This window comes from Passer domesticus, chromosome 2 (genome assembly GCF_036417665.1).
Source record: "Passer domesticus isolate bPasDom1 chromosome 2, bPasDom1.hap1, whole genome shotgun sequence".
NCBI lineage: Eukaryota > Metazoa > Chordata > Aves > Passeriformes > Passeridae > Passer > Passer domesticus.
The window spans coordinates 19,083,660-19,102,013 of record NC_087475.1 but is presented as its reverse complement, the minus strand read 5'-3'; the positions used below and the strand labels follow the sequence as shown (position 1 = coordinate 19,102,013).

The window sequence follows — 18,354 nt, the reverse complement described above, 5'->3', positions numbered from 1 at the left end:
AATTCCCCTCTTCTGAGAAGGTATTTATTCTCTGTTATCAGTTAGATGCTTCCATATTCTTGTGCAGAAGAGAACTAAAAGTCCTTGCACACACCTGTGCTGGAAACCAACACAGAGAATGCAGAATTGGTGCACACTAAGAACAAGCATCTCACAGCCTGGAGGAACCATTAGCAGACCCTTCTTCAATTCCACAAAGCACTGAGTATTGCTGTGGTACTGTAAGAGTAATGATATCAAGTGCCTTCTGAATTTGTCTGCAAAAATACAGTAAGCACAGGTTTAAAATCAAGCATTATTTTTCTTCTACCATGAGTAACAAAAAACCCCACAAATAAACAAACAAAAAAAGCTCAAACAAACCAAACAGCCTTTCAGAGGTTATCAATGTTCCTCCACAGCAAAAGCTATTTTTTTCCTCTCACTAAGGAAAAAATTATGTTTAAATTAGAGAAAAGGCTGTTTCAACCAAGGCAAGATTAGTTTCTTCTGGATGGTGTTAAATGATGCAGAGAAGACTAAGAACAGATAGCAGCAATCATAACCCTCTTTTATTTTTTTCCTCCAAATCTCTTCTTCCCAAATCAGCAGTTCTTACAGGAAAAAAATTGCACTCCTGTTGCTGAAACCAAACCTGTTTCATGCAAAGATAGATGATCTGAATGTGTTTTTTACATGCCTTATCTACTTCACCTTCTCCAAATTTAGTGAAATACACACACTCCCCATCTATATCATTCCAACCTCTGCAAGGCTCATTAAGCTCACAGGTGTTCTGAAGTCATCTTTTCCAGACAGTAAAATCCTCGGAATAGGAATCACTACATCCATAATTATTGTAAGTGCCCATCCCAGTGTTTGCTGTATAAGAGAAAGGAGTCAGACCTGCACAGGAAGAACACTGCTGCCCCACAAGATGGTGGGATGACAGAATAGCTCCTGTCCAGCTTTATTGCTTTTGGACAAAGGTCAGGCAGAACTTCATTTTACTTCATGTCTTCTCTGTTTTACTTTTGGCCTAAAGAACAGTGGAATCCATAGCAGAAGAAAAATACCTAATTTATACCTTGGAAAAGGCCTTACTTAAAATAGGTTTCAATGGGAATTCCTGAGAGATATTTCTTAGCTCTAAGCTACTTCTGCAGGAAAAAAATTAGGCTGATGATTTAAAAAACAGACTTTTCACATAAGGGACAGATCAGGCATTATTGATAAAAGCTTTGGCGTTATTTCTCCTAGACACTTGTTCTAGCATTTACTATCCAAAATAACCCTTGGGATTCAGGGCAGCCTGAGCATGTGGAAATGCTCACTGGCATGCAGAACTCACAGTTCAAACACACTGCACCAGCAAGGGCAGCTTCTGGTCCAAACTGGAGCTGCAACTCTCAGCTGAAACATCAACAACTCACTGCTCAACAGGCCTGAAGACCCTCCTTCCTTTCTGCCCTTGCTCTGGCCTCCCTCCCTTTGCTTCCCTTATTTTTTGCTCCTTGAAGAAATGCTCAGGAAGTTCAACATGCTGGAACTGCAGCTTCAAAAGACGCCAGCCCAGGAGATAATTCTGGACAAACTCAAGGCAGAAAGGTAAAAGAGATGAAGTAATGGGCAAACTGCCAAAGATATCCAAATGCCTGAAGGTCTAGACAAGTTCAGTGTGGAAATACAGAGGCACCTAAGCATTTCGGTTTCATGAGTAACTTCCACAACTCTGTGAAAATATGTAAGGACATTTGAGTTTCCTTGATCCAACCATCCTCCAGACCCACCTGTATTTTGGTTGACATGATTTTGAAAGCTGACTTTTACTTTAAACAAAGGTGAATATCTTACCTGGAAGAATGGAGTTGAAACTCTTAGCTCCACCTTTTTGCCAGCTGTAACTCACCTCACCCTCCACCAGCCTTCAGCACCCAGCAGGAGAACAAGACTTTAGCCTCACTGGATTTCAGCCACCGCTATTGACTGCTTCCCCAGTTGACTCCTCCCTAAACTATAAAGAAGCAAACAAGAAACACAACCTCTCTCTCCCTAGAGCTGACAACAGGGCCAAAACCTGTGTGTTTGTGCATATGCGTGTGTGTGTGCTTATGTATTCCAGCCTGACAGACCTCAGATTCAGAAGGTAAATTCTCAATTTAAGAGATAACTGAAGATGCAAAGATCTTCCCAGACATTCATCCAACTATGGAACAAGAAGAGTAATGAGAAAACTGAACTGTAACTGTAAAAGCCCTTTGCCCTGCAACAGTTTTCATGCTATTATTTCCCCAGCTGAATCCCCACCACATCATTTCCAAAACTTGAGCTTGTTTCAGCAAAGGACCAGTAGGGCTGTTTCAGTGAGATACTCCACCTTCACATGCCCTTATGTCTTCACAGAGCAGCTGAAACACCTCCCAGCATCTGGGGGAAGCAAGTTTCAAAAAAAAAAAAAAAAAAAAAAAAATTCCATAGAGCAAACAACACCCACCCAACCTGGAATAGTGCCTACAGCTCAGCTCATGTTAAACAACTATTGCAAAGTTTCTCTTTCTAGAGAAAAAGATGGTACTTTGCTTTCTGGGGAAAAAAGTTGTTTAAGCATTTTGAAAGGCTCATTAAGCTTGCAGGTGTTCTGGGGATGTCTTGGCTCCAGCACTGCAATGAATCTCCCACACTGATTCTTCCCTAGTTGCTCAAGAGCTGGATTCAAGCTTTAATTGAAGTGAGATCATGTTGTACATGGAGATCTTGGGAGAAGAGGTGGATGCCATGAGGACTGCCACAGAGGTGCTCTCACAGTGATACCCATTTAGACATTGACAGAGGAGACAAAGGCACCCAAGAAATCCTGTGGTTTGTTAAAGGAGCAGAGTTTATCTTAGCACAGCAGCCAGTGCCACCCAGGGAGGCATCTTATAGCAGGAATTTGTGTTGGGACTGAAGTGACATCTTCCCTGGGACAAGAGAAAAGACCAGCATTTTCACAGTGGCTCATCCATCACTGGCAGGTTGGTTTTACTCAAGACCTGTTCAGAGAGGTTTCATTTTTGCCCAAAAGACTTTTAATTTCTTTAAGTGCAGCCATTAAAACACCTTCCCTTGAGCTAGCATTTCTGGGCTCTGTGAGAGGGTGGGGTGGTTATGCCATCACCAAGAACCCTTTCAACCTCAACTCCTTCATGTCAGGCATATTTACCTACATGCTAGTTCAGAAAGATTCCCAAGGCAGACTGAAAAGGGTTCAGTTGCCTAAGCAAGGGTTTCTAGCACCATTTTAGGTGCCAGACTCCCAGCTGCTGCAACAGAAGGCTGTGCATCTCCGTGTCCTGGCTCATCTGTGCCAGCACATATGGACATGTTTCATCACTGGGGACAGCTGAAGGGGCCCAAGACCCTGATAACCAGGGTCTAGCCTGCTCCTTCCACATCCTTCACAGCCCTGGGAGGCAGCATTCATAATCTACCACTACTCCCTGAAGCATTTCCTTTGTGTGTAAAATATCCCATGTGCACTAAGCATGGGGTTTGGAAATGTCTTCTAGCAGCCCCAAACCTGTCCCCAGGTAACTTGTCATAAAATATGGTCAAATTAATATTGATACTGAATACAGAGATCATAATTTGAGACCTATGTATTTTTTGGGGAAAAAAAAGCCATTTGAAATACACAAACATTTGAATCCTAAAGCACAAGAGTAGGAAAATATAATGGAAAGGGGAAGGATGAGGCAGCAAGCTTTGGTGAATATTTCCCTGCATTGCTATTAAAGTCTCTGATGCGGAGGCAGGCCTCTCCAGCAAACAAGCTGTCAAGCAGGCTTCAGTCACTCAGCTCCATAAAGAGAAGAGAATTCTGGATTGAGCTAGCTGCAAAGGCTGTCTCTGAGCATATACACCCCTTGCTGTGCTATCCATCAGTCAGACTGGAATTTTCTAATGTGATCAATCATAGGCTTGATTTCAGGTGCCTTTCTGAGATGCTTCAAAATTCAGTTCCCCCACAGATCCTTAAAATAAAGCTTCATGAAAAGTAAACAGGATCTTCTTGAGATCTCAAGCCAGACATCAAAAGGACAGGCATGTAGAATCACCAAACCATTTTTACAGGCTCATTTTTACGGTCCTCCTCTAGACTCTCACGTATGCATTGAGTGCTTCTAGCAGGGGAAAAATGCAAACCAAACCACAGAATATTGTCTAGGAAGCATAAGCTACCAGTGAGTCAGATGTGCTGTCACTGCTGTAGTGTAATTTTTGCATTTGTGGCTGATAAGTCTGATAGATTCATCCCCATAAACCTCCAAACTATTTCAGCTCATCCGTAAACAATTTTGAAGCAATTGGGAGCACAGTTAAAAGGAAGCTGTCCCTCACACCACGCATTATTGTCTTTCAAGCATTAACAAGGAAATTCAAATTTATGTCAAGTATTCATACAAAAGAAGTACACTCCTTACAGCCTTAACAAATAAAACAAGAAAAACAGAGGAACGTTTATCTTAAATTGTTAGGACTACTGCAAAGCATTAAGTTTATGCTACTACCATTTCTGAACTCTTCATTTCCCTTTCACCCAGCCCTTTATTTACCTTGAATCCCCAAAGGACTAATATTGCCTCTCAATGCTGGCACATGATGGTACCGGTGTGGCCTTGAACTCCTGTACATCCAGTGGTACCTGCCAATTTCCATTTCTGGTCTGGTGATCACTGCCAATTTTAGGTGGTAAAAAGTCAGTGTCACCAGCAAGTTTTAGTTCAGTACTTTCAGTCATTTAACTTTAAAAACAAGAGCCCAAAAAACACACTGTAGTTTCAGAACTGAAACAACATAACCTTACAGACTAAGGAAAGAGATTAGGAGGGATGATCAAGAGGAAAATGCTCACACAGGTGTTAAGAAAGGTTGAATAGCTGAAACTCTACCTAGGATTTGAGTTAAAACACATAAGGAAGGGCTCTCTATTCCTTGTTCCCACCCACTCTCATGTCTCCCTCTCTTTGTCCATGACAAAAAAAGCTCGGCTCCAGCAGAAAAGGAAGGTAAAGTAATGGAAAATCACATTACCTGTTTTTTAAAAAGACTCTAATGCTGTCAAAGAAAAAGGTTATTGCTTCATGTCAAGGTAGGGCAAACACAAAGGTTTGCACTGATACTTTCTTACATTAAAAAATAAAAGTTTGATTTTATTTCACCTAGGCTTTATTTCACCTAGGCTCTGCTCACATCCAAAAATCTGGACCAACTGTGTTAAAAACAATTTATTCCAGGTTCATGTCCAAGAAGAGCAGTTCTGCTTCTCCTTGTCTCTTCGGAGGAAGCCCAGCCACAGGACCCCACATGCAGTAACTCACCTCACCTACTCACACACTCATGGCACACTCACTGGCACAGGGTTTCTGTGCCCTGAAGAGGTGGGAGACAGCATCAAATCAGTTTTGAGCCTCCCTGTCCCCATTGCTACCACTATGACCTTGTCAAAGCTGTCAGGGTGAGACTGACAGACCTTTATTCAAAATGCACCAGAGTCCCCCTCTGCAGAGGCTAAATGAGAAAGCAACCATCATTTCTGGCTGAAACAAATCCAATTCAGCAGCGTTTGGGCTCGTGGAGAACGAGAAGGTTGTGAGGATGATAATCCCATTTACTGCACACTAGATTAGACACAAATTTCAAGGGGCAGGAGAAGTAGAAATGCCATACATTTCTAGCCTGTGAGGGGCTCCGAAGTTCTGGACCCAGTCCTTTTCATATGGTTTTGCTGCTTGTGCAATGAGGAGTTTGGCACAGCCACATTTGCATATGTCAAGAAGAGAAAAAAAATCTCAGCCTTGAATCCAAATGCTGGATCTAGAGATTTAAACCAAGGATTTGTTGGTCCTCTTTAAAAGCAAGCAAACTCCAATACTAAGAGTCTTTTGAATTTTGTACATAAATTTACTATCCATGGCTCTCTAAAGGATACTTTGTGACTTGGTAATTTTCCTCTCTCTGCATCTCACACACAAACCAGCAAGCAGGTATCAGTAAATCTTCCACAGAAGACATGATTCTGTATTGTATGGCTCACTCTTCCTTTTAGGAAAGACAAGTTCCACATCTTATGAGCATAACAAAATTCAAAATGTGTTGAAAGTACTGTTCCAAAATGACTGCACATTCTCAGGATGATATCATCTCCTTCTGGCTCAGAGAGGAACAATCCTGCTTGGGAGATCACAAGGAAAGCCATAAAAATTGAATGTGGTACAAAATGGAAAACAAGATTCTTTGCTAGTACAGCATACCTCCCCTTCTGTGCCTCCCCAATGTCTGCCCCCTGCCTTTTTGAGGCTACTTACTGGACACTGGTAACAGATTCAGATTAAAAAAAAAATAAATAAAAACAACCAGCTGCAAAGACTTCTAAAAAGAAAAGAATTATTCATTTGTACTGCAGCCACATCTAAGCCAAACCTTCGACATCAAGATTTTATCCCACTAGCTTGAACCCACTGTTTTGAGATTTCTCCTGCAGTGGCCACAAAAAGCACTTGTTCAGAGCAGCAGAGCAGGCAGCTCCTTTTCTCCCTTAGCCTGGGGGAATGCTGGTGAAGTCACCTGTCTGCTGTGGTACAAACATCAAACCCTGAAACACAGAGACATCATGTAACTTTGTAGCATCATTTCTGTAACTGAAAATATTCTGTGGAGTTGGTTTCTTTAATTAGCAGTTTCTCTAATTAGCAATTTCTGGTTTTGTAGTAACAGGGCTCCTTTCATTAGCAGGCAGCTCAAACTCCAGAAGGAATCTCAGTTTTTCCACTGCTCTGCAAAGAGCCATGCAGCAATGGCTGTTTGGTAGCCCTTAGGGCTCTGAGGCTGAAGAGTGTCTCTGGGTGACTTTGCTGGGACCCACCCAGGCCCACTCATGTAAAATCAACACCAGGTCAAAAGCTCCCCAGGCTTCAGTGGCTTCACAGCTGCTGCACACAGTCCATATCCACTGGACTTTAACTCTGTACCCTGAATAGCTGGGAAAGGAAACAGGCTTAAGGGTGTCTTTACCTTTTGCTTTTTGAGTAACTAACTGCACTAACTGCATTCCCTGGTCTAGGTTACAATATCCTCCACCCACAGACAAGCTCGAGGCCTCCTGTCAGAACCAGGTTGTCCTCAGTCCTGCACAGACACAGCAGCTACAGAACTGACAGTGTTTTCATGTCACACAAAGCAGGCACACGGATGGTGACTGTGGTGTTCAATATTCATTGGGATGAATCATCTTGCACACCTGTAATCAAACTCACAGTGCTCAACATCCTCATGCTGCTGCCATTATCTTATGGTTTTAGAGGAAACACAGTTTTGGTATTCATCTGTCTCAGCTGATGAAGCAGTCCATGGGAGAAAAGTGAGGGTGTTCTTTGGTCACTGATGGTCTGGTGATGAATACTGGACAAGGAGCAAGGCTAGGCAGAAAATGGGGAAGGGTCAGAGTAACTGAATGAGACCTTCCCCCCTTATTGCCCCCTTTGCTCCTGCTGCAAAATCCACTGTGCACGTACAGTGCCATCTGGGTTCCCCCCACCCCCGTTACCATATCCCATGGCACATATGTCTAGGTTTTCTGCTTTCACGAGGTTGTTCAGACCACTATGAGTACATTCTCCGAGTATTTGTCAACCCCCTCCTATTTAGAAACCAAATCCTATTCATTAAAACCTAAATCACTAAGCCTGCCAAATTATTATCCCCAGAATATCGCGTGTCCCAGATTCTCCCAGGGCTGGACCTCTCTTCCTACAGTCGTATTCTTCAGGGACTTAGAGCAGTTATTGTTGTCAGTGGATCTGAAACATCAATCAGCTGCTTAAAATGGGGGAAAATATGCAGCGTACTAACAATCTTTGAATGGCTTGACAGCTTTGATACCACTGTGTGAACCTAGCATTAGGTGGGTACCTTGGAAATTTTGATTGATGATCATAACACATATTTTTAAAAATACTTTTTTTTCCAATTTGCTGTAATGAAAAATACATCTGTGATGCATCAAAATTCATAAACTCACTGTGAAAAAATAACTTCACTAAAAGTGAAATAAACTGCATGACAATCCATTCCTTTCACACATTGCACTTTACAGTTTCATTTAAACACAACTGTACAACTGTGTGCAGTAGTGCAAGAGAAGCAAAGTATTTTCTTTCTATTTTTGACTGGTATATACTTGCCTGTTTAGAGTTTAAAAGCCAAAACATGGTTTCATATACCATAAAAATAATAAAGCTCACAGCTATGACTGAGCACAAGGTCTTCTTTTATCAAGAGAACATAAGCAGGGAAGAGCCAATTAAAAGGGACCTTTGGTACAGCTGCTCAAACTGCTCTTCATTATTCCTCGCAGAGCATAGGCAATTTGAACATCATATGTATTCATATAAGGAACCTAAACCCCAGTATCATGGCTTTCTTCCATCCTGTGTGTAATTGGTGAATTCACCATGGTCATCCACAGTTGGGGTTTATTTTCTTTTTTTAAATATTTTTCTTTCTTTTTTTTAATTTTGCAACTTGGTAGTATTTCTCACAGTTAAATGAAAAGGGAAACTTCTTGTCTCTGTTAATGTGTATCAGGATCTATATCCTTCACTGCTGATGCAAAACGGCATTTCGTTTTTCTTATTTATTCCACCTCAGTAAATCTGCCTGCCCAGTCCTCACGTTTTGATTTAATTTAATGCCTGCAAGATAAACCCTGTCATTTGTAATAATTTGTAAACCTTCATCTTTAAAATGCATCCAATCTGTCCTGCAGCCCTGCAAAGTATCTGTTAAACATTTTGCTTCAGCTTTCATGGTGTTTTCCTCTGATAAGGGCTGCTGATACACAGCATAAAGCTGACTTATTTCTTATCTCCATCAACATGAGGGTTGCTCCAATTCCAATTATAAAAACTGGGACAGCAGCCACTCATCTGGGTGCAGAGAAACAAATGTCAGATAAACACTGAATCCATCAGCTGGGTAGTATCGCTGCCTGAATCAGGCAGGGGATTCATGAAAATTATTAAAAGATAGCACGGGAATTCTATACAGTTTAGGAAATTTAAAAAGTCTAAATAATTTGCAATTATTTTCATTTATCAATCTGTGATTATTCATAAAGCACATTGGCTTGTACAAATTGTCTCAGCCACACTGCAGTCCAAAACAGTTGGCTGTCCACATTTGCCACAGAGATGGGAAACACAACCCAATACCTGTGTGGCACCACTGCTCACGTACGAGTGCTTTAGGTGCTCAAACTGAAAATAGACCTTGCTATTCATGCCAAGTGCTCCAGCAGCATTGCTCTCCAGGGTCCTCCCAAGTATTGGGAGACCTGTACACAGACAGCATGTAGTCCTAGCCCAAATTCCTCCAAGTATTTATTCCACAAAACTGCAGCACATCATCAAGAAGGTCTTTGCATTGAAAGCACACCCCAAAAACATGCAGTTTAAAATTCTAGCTAAGGGAAAATACCTCTTAGCTTAAAAGCACAATTTGCTATTAGATAAATGCAGATGCTTTTCCAGAACTTGACAGTGAAAAGCATACTGAGTGTGAACTTGAGTACCTAAAGCAAAATGCTCATGATCTTCCCTTGCTCAGTCCTAACAATAGCAGCATCTCCCAAACCCCTTCAGATGATGGTTTATCTCCTTAGGTTTTGCAATTAATTTCTAGAAGGAAGAGTTAAAAGACCCTGTGATAGGACTTCAACTGCTTCAAGCTGTGGCAGTTGCCTTGATCTGGTTGCACTGGATCTAGGGCATCTCATAAAGGATGGCCATTACCAAGTCCGGGTAGGATCCTAGAGGAAGAAGAAAATGTTGCAAGGCTGGCAAGCATGTGAGGCATAACAAGTAAGAGATATGATCCAGAGAGTAAATGAAATCTTCTGTTCTGTACCCCAAAATAAAGCAGCAGCATTTTCATGCAAGTTTCTTTACACGGAGAAAAAGCCCATTTTCCTCCACAGGAGCTGCTGGTGAAAGAGCCCTATTGAAAAATTCTGACATTTGAGAGGTACGTGACGCCTGCTGAGCCCATCTGAAAACCCAACTGGACTTGACAGATTTAGCACTTTGGAAAATCTGCCCCTCAAAACCAAATAAGTCTCCTCCATGATCACTTCACAGCAGTAACTTTGCAGGGGATCTGGTCTATTTGTTTTGTTATAGAAATTAGGAGTAGGACTGTTTCAGCTTTCTGCATTTTAATTTGCTGTGAAGCATATTGAGAATTTAAGTGAAGAGAAATATAGAGCATAATGTGAGAGACCATGTGCTACTTTCAGGAATCAGAGAACCAGCAAGAACAAAGCCTACAAGTGTTACATACATGTACTTATGTAAGAGATCCAAAGTATAAAATTATCACAGAAAAAATAAGAAATTGTGATAACATTGGGATAGGAGGCTCCCTGCTTGCATTTGATGAAAGCAACAGATCAACCTCCTTGACTTGGAAGCAGATTTACTGTTCTACATGTTGTTCTTTCATCCCTGCCAAAACAAAAGGGAAGCCATAAACTCATCATAAACACACTCAGCAACACATTTTGTTTTGCGCAGCTGCTAAAGCATACGGATAACTTTCTTTAGTGTTCACTGTAACATGAATTCCATTGGTTTAGAACCTCCTCAATCAGAAGAAAGAATTGCTGTAATTTTTGAAGAATGATCTATCAATTCAAGGTGGTTTTACAGTCAATCTATTCAGGACATTTTGTACATTAATTACTCAAAATCTGCATTGAGGTGGGTTATTGTCCGTATACACTAATGGCTTTCAGAGTTTAATCTCTCATCAGTGGACCTCCTTTTGTGAAATCCCTAAGGGATTATGTAGTACTATGTCTAATCACTTGACAAATTTCATTTACTTGAAACTGAAGCTTGTTTTATATGAAGTGTGTAGCAGGAGTCAGACTCAAAGCAGGAAAACAAAATCTGTTACTGGACACTACCGGGATTTATCATGTTTATATCTGAACTGCTTAACAATCGATGAAAGAATTCTGCTTGGGGAAATGCACTGGTTGTTTATCAGCTGCTTATGCCTATGAGATACTCAGATGAGATACTCAGATTGCTTATAAACGATAGACAACAGGTTAAAAAATTGTACTATGGCTCAAGTAAAAAGACAGTGGAAATTTAAATAATTTTGTTGCTGCTGTACCATTCCGTAAAAAACCCAACAAACTGCTATGATCTGTAGAGTAGTCTGCTACACTGAAGAGGAATGGTTATTTGACACAAATTATACAACACAGAAAGAAAATATCCCTTGCGAGTTGAATTTTTGCTCTGAAGTTCAGCACTCCAGACCAAACAGAATCAACCTGTAAAGCTGGGATGGATGAAGCACCTCTCTTTCAGCGCTGCCATCTCCCTACAACAGAACCATTACCATGGAATTGTTCTCTCCATTAAGCAGCAAATCTCACTGATTAACACATCCTGAAATCTAATGTTGCAAAACTCACTGCATTGTTCCCCCTTATCATAGTGCAGGCAGATAGCTACGAAAGTAAAATTTGCCAGATGACACCATAGAAAAGGAATTTTAAAAATAAGAGTAGCATTTGGCATCGAGCTCGCTACATGAAGGTTGTGTGACATTACAATCTATTATATGTTGTTATAACCGAGGTCTCCCACACTGCATTGCAAAGCCCTGCTACATGGCTAGTCTCGATGAAAACACCAGATTACGGCTCCGAAAACAACATGCAAACACACAGGCACACGCTACCTCTGTAAACCAAATTAACCAAAATCCGTCAAAGAAGCAGCAATAACGAGACTTCTTTTGCAAGCATCATTTCGGGTAGGGTTAGGACAGATTCAGAGCAAATACAGACGCAGACAGAGAGGTTGATGCTCTATTAATTTGTTGTCAAGCCATGCAGGAAAGGACGGCTGAAAGCCCGAAGACGCAGTAATGATTGTTTAAGAGCTATTTGAAAAAGTGACAAAACTGGCCTAAACCTCTTTAAGCCCCCTGAATGAAAAGATTTAAACAGGCTATTGTTAGACCCCTGGGTACCTTTTTTCTCTTGGCTTTGTTCTGCATTTTCCTCCGCTGCAGTTTCCATGGCTGGCTTCATACCATCCACCAAAAATGCCGCCCCCCCTCCCCCCCCAGCAAGCACTTTTTCTCTTCGCCTCCTTTCTCACTCCCTTCCGTCTCCTATTTACAGCGGCGGTGATTGAGCGGCTCTGTTCTCCCCTACAGTAGATTACAGTCCTTTCCAAAATGCCAGAGAAGTCTTGTCAGCTTCAATTTCGCTCCGCTGACTGGTCCACGAGGAGCCGTGCCAGCTCGCTCAGCTACACGTCACCAGGGTCCCCAGCTATAAAATAGCCATCCTGCGCCTCGGCGTGCCACACCACGGGGACCAGCACCGCGCCCCCTTCCTCCTGCCCTCCGCTCTTCCCCTCTCTCCCCGTCTCCCAACAAATGTTAATCAATTCTCCGGGTAGTGAATGGATTGGTGACATCGGGAGGGGAGAGGCAAGGGAGAAAGAAAGGAGCCCCCGGCCGCGGCGAGGTGAGCCCCCCGGCCGCCGTCTCTAAGGGGAGTGCACGCCGGCACACAATCACAAGGCTCCCTTTCCCATGGGACCTTGTTATTATGCTTTGCATTTTGATTTATTCCACATGCCCTCTGCTCTTTCAAGGGGTGGGGGGTGATGGGTCTGCTCTCTCTGTTTGCTTTCTTTGCCGAGAGTTCCGCTCACCCACGGTAAAAGACTGTGTGAGAGAAGCATAAAAGCAAAAGCGGGTATATATATGTATGTACATGGAAAATTTTAATTCTTTCTGTGACTCCTGAACACAATGGGAAAAAAAAAGAAAAAACATCCAAGCAAGGAGACAGGAAGCCAGTTCAAGTGATCTAAAATGCACGTGCAACACTCTAAAGGATAAATTGTTTAAGAAAACACAAGTTGGGCTTTAAAAGGAGGTCTGCCACCAGAGACCTAAAGCCATGCTTGGGAGTGAGCACAGATTTGCTGTTCAGCACGTTTGATCAGTCCCCCCAATCCAGACAGACTGCAGCATGATCAAATAAGCTGCACTTGGGAGCAACAAACTCAAGACATGCCAGCGTTACACTGCATGAGGTGACTTCAGGTGTCCCCAGCCCATTCTTAGGCTGGGGAGCCACAGAGCAGGGTGACACCACACAGGGGTATTGTTCCCCTCCCAAAACCCAGCACAACTGACACATTTAAGGCTGCACTGAGGCTAATTAACCTTGCCTGTCATTTTACTTGTCTCAATGCCTCACAGTGCACCACACTGCACAGGGCACAAGTGCCCAAAGGCACCTCTTTGTGTGTTGAGGATGGTGGAGCAAGCATGGAGTAATGGCCTTTGTGGTCCAGCCACTGCAGCCAGCTCTGCAGCCTGCAAAGATGCCCCGCAGATTCAGCAAATGCTGGGGATGTTAAAACCTACATCCTGCATGTTCCCTGTAACAGATTCAAACAGGAGAGTGGGAAGAGGGAAGCAGTCCAAAGATTTGTAGCTGAAATTTAGTCTCTTCTGGTTGAAGTTACTACAACCTGCAATTTTGCTGTGCATTTTTATTTCTAGATGTCAAGTGAAAAGCACAAAAGCCCTCAGACCCAATCATTAGAGAAGGTTCCCGTCTCTTTCAAGAAATTAGTGCACAAACCCTCTTCTCTCTCCACAGCTAACACAGCTTTACTTTGCTTTGGGCATTACTGCTCATACTTCAGGCTTCAGCACAGCTGCCAGGAGGTCTTGGTCATACCCTAAGGTTTTGTATCACAGCATCAAAACTTGATGTCAAGCATTTGCCTAAAATGCTTCCTTGGAGCCCAGGAAAAGTCTGCAGTTGAAGCTCCCACTTCAGCAGACATCAGTGTAAGCAGGATGATGCTAATTTGTAGATGGAATGCAGTATCCTCAGAAGCCAATGTGGGGCAAGGGGTTGGGTTCCTGAAGGTAATCAAATCAGTAGGCACAGCAGAGACCTCAACCCAGGTGGCAAGGCATAGTTTCCCCACCTTCCTCTCCAGTGCTAAAACAGCAATCCACACACAGATTGAAATCCCTCCCCAGCAAGACCATGCACTGCAAACACACTCCCTGAAACAATCAGCCAAAAGGTGAAAGCATGGCTGATGTGTTTGCTATATTCTTTTAACCATTACTAAAAGTTTGATTATAGAAAGAAAAGGTTCTACGAAGAGTGGGGCTTTTCCCTGTTTAACATCAGTAGGACTGAAAATCCATACCAAAACACCCTCCTTGCTGAAAGTCACACAAATTGTAGTAATTGGTCAAAGCACTTGATTGCTTCTGACATAAAATTCTCCTCGCGGAATGCCTCATTGTGCAGTTGGTACTTCTGTCACAGTCTAGATCTCTCTTAATGATCTTCGCTTTTAGACTGGAAGGTCTAAAACTTTAAAAGGCTGAAACCTCCCTTCAGACTGTCCTAAGTTACAAAAGGCCCATTCATAACTGAATTAAAGTGGTGCAATACCAATGCACTTATCAGTGTAAATAACCAGAAAATACAAACATAATCTGGAATTTCCTTTATTTAAACAGAAAATATATTAGACATAACCTCTGGTTACAGATTGTCCTGGAGGAAACCCATGACTGTAGCCCTCCCCTCTTTAGCAGTGAGACCTACTCCTTCAAAGTGACGCACACTTTCCTACTGGTGAGCAGAATTTTAGGCAGGCTCAGGACTTCAGAGTTTGTGATGTTTCAGAAACTCAAAACTAATAGACTGGGAGACTATTTCCTCAACTGTTTCCCCAGAATAATCCCTTCCCCAAACAGCCAATGAAAAATCAGTGCACAATACCAGAATCAACTTCACAAGAACCCAAAATGAACACTTCAAAAATCATCAAACCCAAAATTCCAATACAATAATCCTACCAATTAAATTATCCTCTAAAAGCTTCAAGTGATATATGAGTGTAAAATTCTCTGCCCCCCCTTGTTACTATTTTTTGGATTGCTGCAATGTTTGACAGGTTTTAAGCACTTATGATCCTAAGTAATTTCTTGATTTTCAAACTTTTACACCATTATTGATAAATACAGCAAATAAAACAAACTGTACTATCTCCTCCAGTGCTAACATGGGTGCTGATCTTGTGCTTCAAGCACTAATTTCAGCCAGCAAGTTGTCTCATTCAATGTTCCCTCCCTTGAACAGATACATCCTTGTCATAATATGTGATGAGACTGGAAGACATCAAGTTTATGCCTATGACAACACAGCACAAGATTAAGCCACAGCACAAGACTAAGCCACAAAGGGAAAAATTTAAAAACAACCCCAAAATCTTTTAAGACTGATATTCAGCAAAAACCTGCTTGTACAGACCAAGCTGATTTAGATAACCAGAAACCAGAGCAGGCAGCTAGTTACATTTGAGAAGTTCTGCCCAGCATTTTGTTTTTTCAGAACAAGATAAAAGTGAAAATGAGGAGAGGGGCTGAGCAGCAAGGGTTTCTGCTGCTAAAGCACCACTCTGAGTCTACTGCCAAACCTCAGGATGAATAGCAGTGGAGGAAACTATGTGAAGGCACTGCAGACCAAGTCGCATTTACTGCAGAAGTTTTTTTTTAAAGGCTTAAATCTATTTTATCTAGGTATTAAAAAAAACCTCAAACCACACACTTAATCATTTTGCTCAGTCAATTAAAATAGCACAATTGCAGAAGTTAAAAAGTACATTAGAATTCCTATTCTGTTCATGTGCCAGTTCCTTTTGAACATCTAGCTTTAATGTCACTGAATCTAGTTTACATTCCTGCAGGCTGAGAAGCTCTACCATAAGCTACAGCAAATTCTTCACAAGCTTTCAGGAGATGAATACACACTTGCCATTTCTACAAAGGCTTCACAGAGCTGTAATAAAGAGTGTTCTCACATAGCTGAAGAGCAATTTGAGATTATCTATGAGATCCAAGACTCAGAAGTTAAAATACAGAGACTGTCCCTCAAACAAGACTGACACATAGTCCAAACAATTAATTTTAAAGACAACATGTAGAATATTTTTTTAATATTTAAGAGAAAGAACAAATACACGTGAAGCCACTTGGTGCAATGTAATTGCTCGTGTTCAGCTTTAAACCAGTTACCAAAGACTTGCTTATAAAACCCAATCCAAACACTTATGCAAAAACAGGCAAACTTTCCATGTGGATGAAATCAAAGCATGACTAGTTTTCAGTTGCGCAGCACTCATACATCTTGCAAGTACTTCACAAAAAATTAAATACTGGGGTTCATTCTTTCAGATACACCAGGTTACTGGGAAAATGGATTACAAATTAACAAATAACAGCGGAAAATCCCTGCACTTATACCACAGTATAAAACACAGACATGAGTCTGCAGTGCACTTAGGGGTCTCAATCTCAAGTTTCTCTAAGAGCAAAAAGGCTTAAGCATGGATAGTGGTTATCTCTGCAGCCAAAGAAAATCACTGAGTTAATCAATGGAGCTAAGTACAGGAGGGTAAGCAAACCTTAACAGTGTGAAGATGCCAGTGCTGTGACTGCCTTAACAAAGCCTGGTGAAGACGTCAATGACTGCTGCCAAGCTCAATGCCTGGTGACAAGCAGCAGGCAAAGGAGATGTCACTCAGTTGTTGGGGCACATACAGTTCTCTGTCCAGCCTGCCTGTTTCCAGCTGGACCACTACAGTTACAGCCACGGCTGAGAATCAAAGGTAACAAACAGCCCAGATCCAGAACATACACCAATAGCTAACATTTAGTTGGAACACAAAAGGAAAAAACAAATCCCTTAGAAAGTGAGCAGATGGTTCTGTATGGCTTTTCCAGTAGCTAGGTGTCATCAAGTTCTAGTCTCAAAGATGGCTGCAGAGATGTCAAGTCCACCAAAGAAAAAAGCCTGAAGAACTATGATTAAAGTCAAAATGAAAGAAAAAGTTGATGCCTTTTTAAGCAGGTGGGAGCTCCATCTCCACTTATAAAAGGCAGTCAACAGCAGAGAAGGAAATAATTTTTAAAAGTGATGGATTTTATTTATCTAATCTAAGGGCCTTAGTAACATTTTCCTGGATTTTAGAAACTCGTATTTAAAAAATAAAAAATCTGAGGAAAATAATACAAAACTCTTGACAGACAAAATAGAGGACTCTCAACCATTCCAAAGACTTCTAAGGAAAGGCAATAAAAATGAAAACAAAATACAATTCGTTTGAAACTTAGCTGGAAGCAACATCACCTATTGCATTCCTCTCCTGTGAGGCTGCCTGAAATAGCATCATGCTTTTAGCAAGCCGTAAAGAAATATGGTGACAAACTACAGCTTGTTTAGACTACAGTAGAAATGGCATGGAAATACAGAAAATAAAGCAAAGACTTCCTAGCATCTCCCCTGGAAGGAACTTTCATTAGGCAAATGTTCAGAGCTCCAGCTCCAGTGGCTGTCCTCAGCTTCTACTCCAGCTCCACAATTTTATGGCATAGTTTTCTACAAGTGTACTGCAAGACAGGTTTCAAATGCTTTAACTTTACAATGAAGCAGCAAAACAAGGCTTTGAGTTACCCAATCTCCATAAATTTTTCTCTTCATCAGTGGCAAGATCCTCATATACATGACTAATACATGAAGCCTTCAACAGTACTTCAAATGCTCCTCCATAATTTTAAGGGCTATATTTTTTACTTTGGCACATATAACCACCTTTTTTTGCTCCCTCAGTCCATCACAATTGAGGGAAGATTCTCAGCTATCCTGCATCTGCTTTGTAGTGCAGCAGGAAAAAAATACACTCAAGTCTTTTGTCTTTGTTGCCTTAATTCTGCACTTTGAAGACAATCCAACATACTTAGCTTTTGCTGTGAACCCTCTTCTCCAATACTGTTGTCAAAGCTTACTGCCATCTCAGAAAACTAACTGGAGCTTCTGAATACTTGGACATACTGAAATAGCATCCTAGATATTTATGTCACACTTGCCAGCACTCAAGTAGAAGTGCCTCTTGTACTTGCAGAAGAGCTATTTCTGCCAGCAATTTAGAAGACAGCAAAGGTATCATTATAATATACTCCATGTTAATACAGCTGTTCCATCTCAAAACACAAGAGCTTGACACAGGACTGGTATTGGGAGGCAACCTGTTGATTTCTTTTTTGGTCTATAAATAAACGTCACTGAGTTCAGTCTTGACACAAACTTAGCCTTTTGCTCCACAAAGTCATATTTAATCAGACGATTCTCTGTTAACTTTACATCCAGTTCTGATTTTCAAAATTGCCCTCCCACTCTTCGCATAGACTTCAGCATCC

General features: G+C 41.6%; 1 protein-coding gene across 13 annotated transcripts in view; it reads right to left on the bottom strand.

Moving 5' to 3' along the window:
• The window catches only part of GPM6B (glycoprotein M6B), a 106,262-nt gene that overhangs the window by 19,550 nt on the left and 68,358 nt on the right, over positions 1–18,354 (bottom strand). For 3 of the 13 annotated variants that reach the window (XM_064407658.1, XM_064407657.1, XM_064407661.1), the window contains exon 2: positions 4,575–4,694. The exons of 5 other annotated variants lie outside the window; for them this stretch is intronic. In XM_064407658.1, coding sequence (XP_064263728.1) covers positions 4,575–4,694 — 120 coding nt within the window. Of the gene's footprint in view, positions 1–4,574; positions 4,695–11,775; positions 11,792–12,069; positions 12,442–18,354 lie in introns of those variants that run through there. 5 more of the 13 variants (XM_064407663.1, XM_064407662.1, XM_064407665.1 and 2 more) reach the window with 5 other exon arrangements.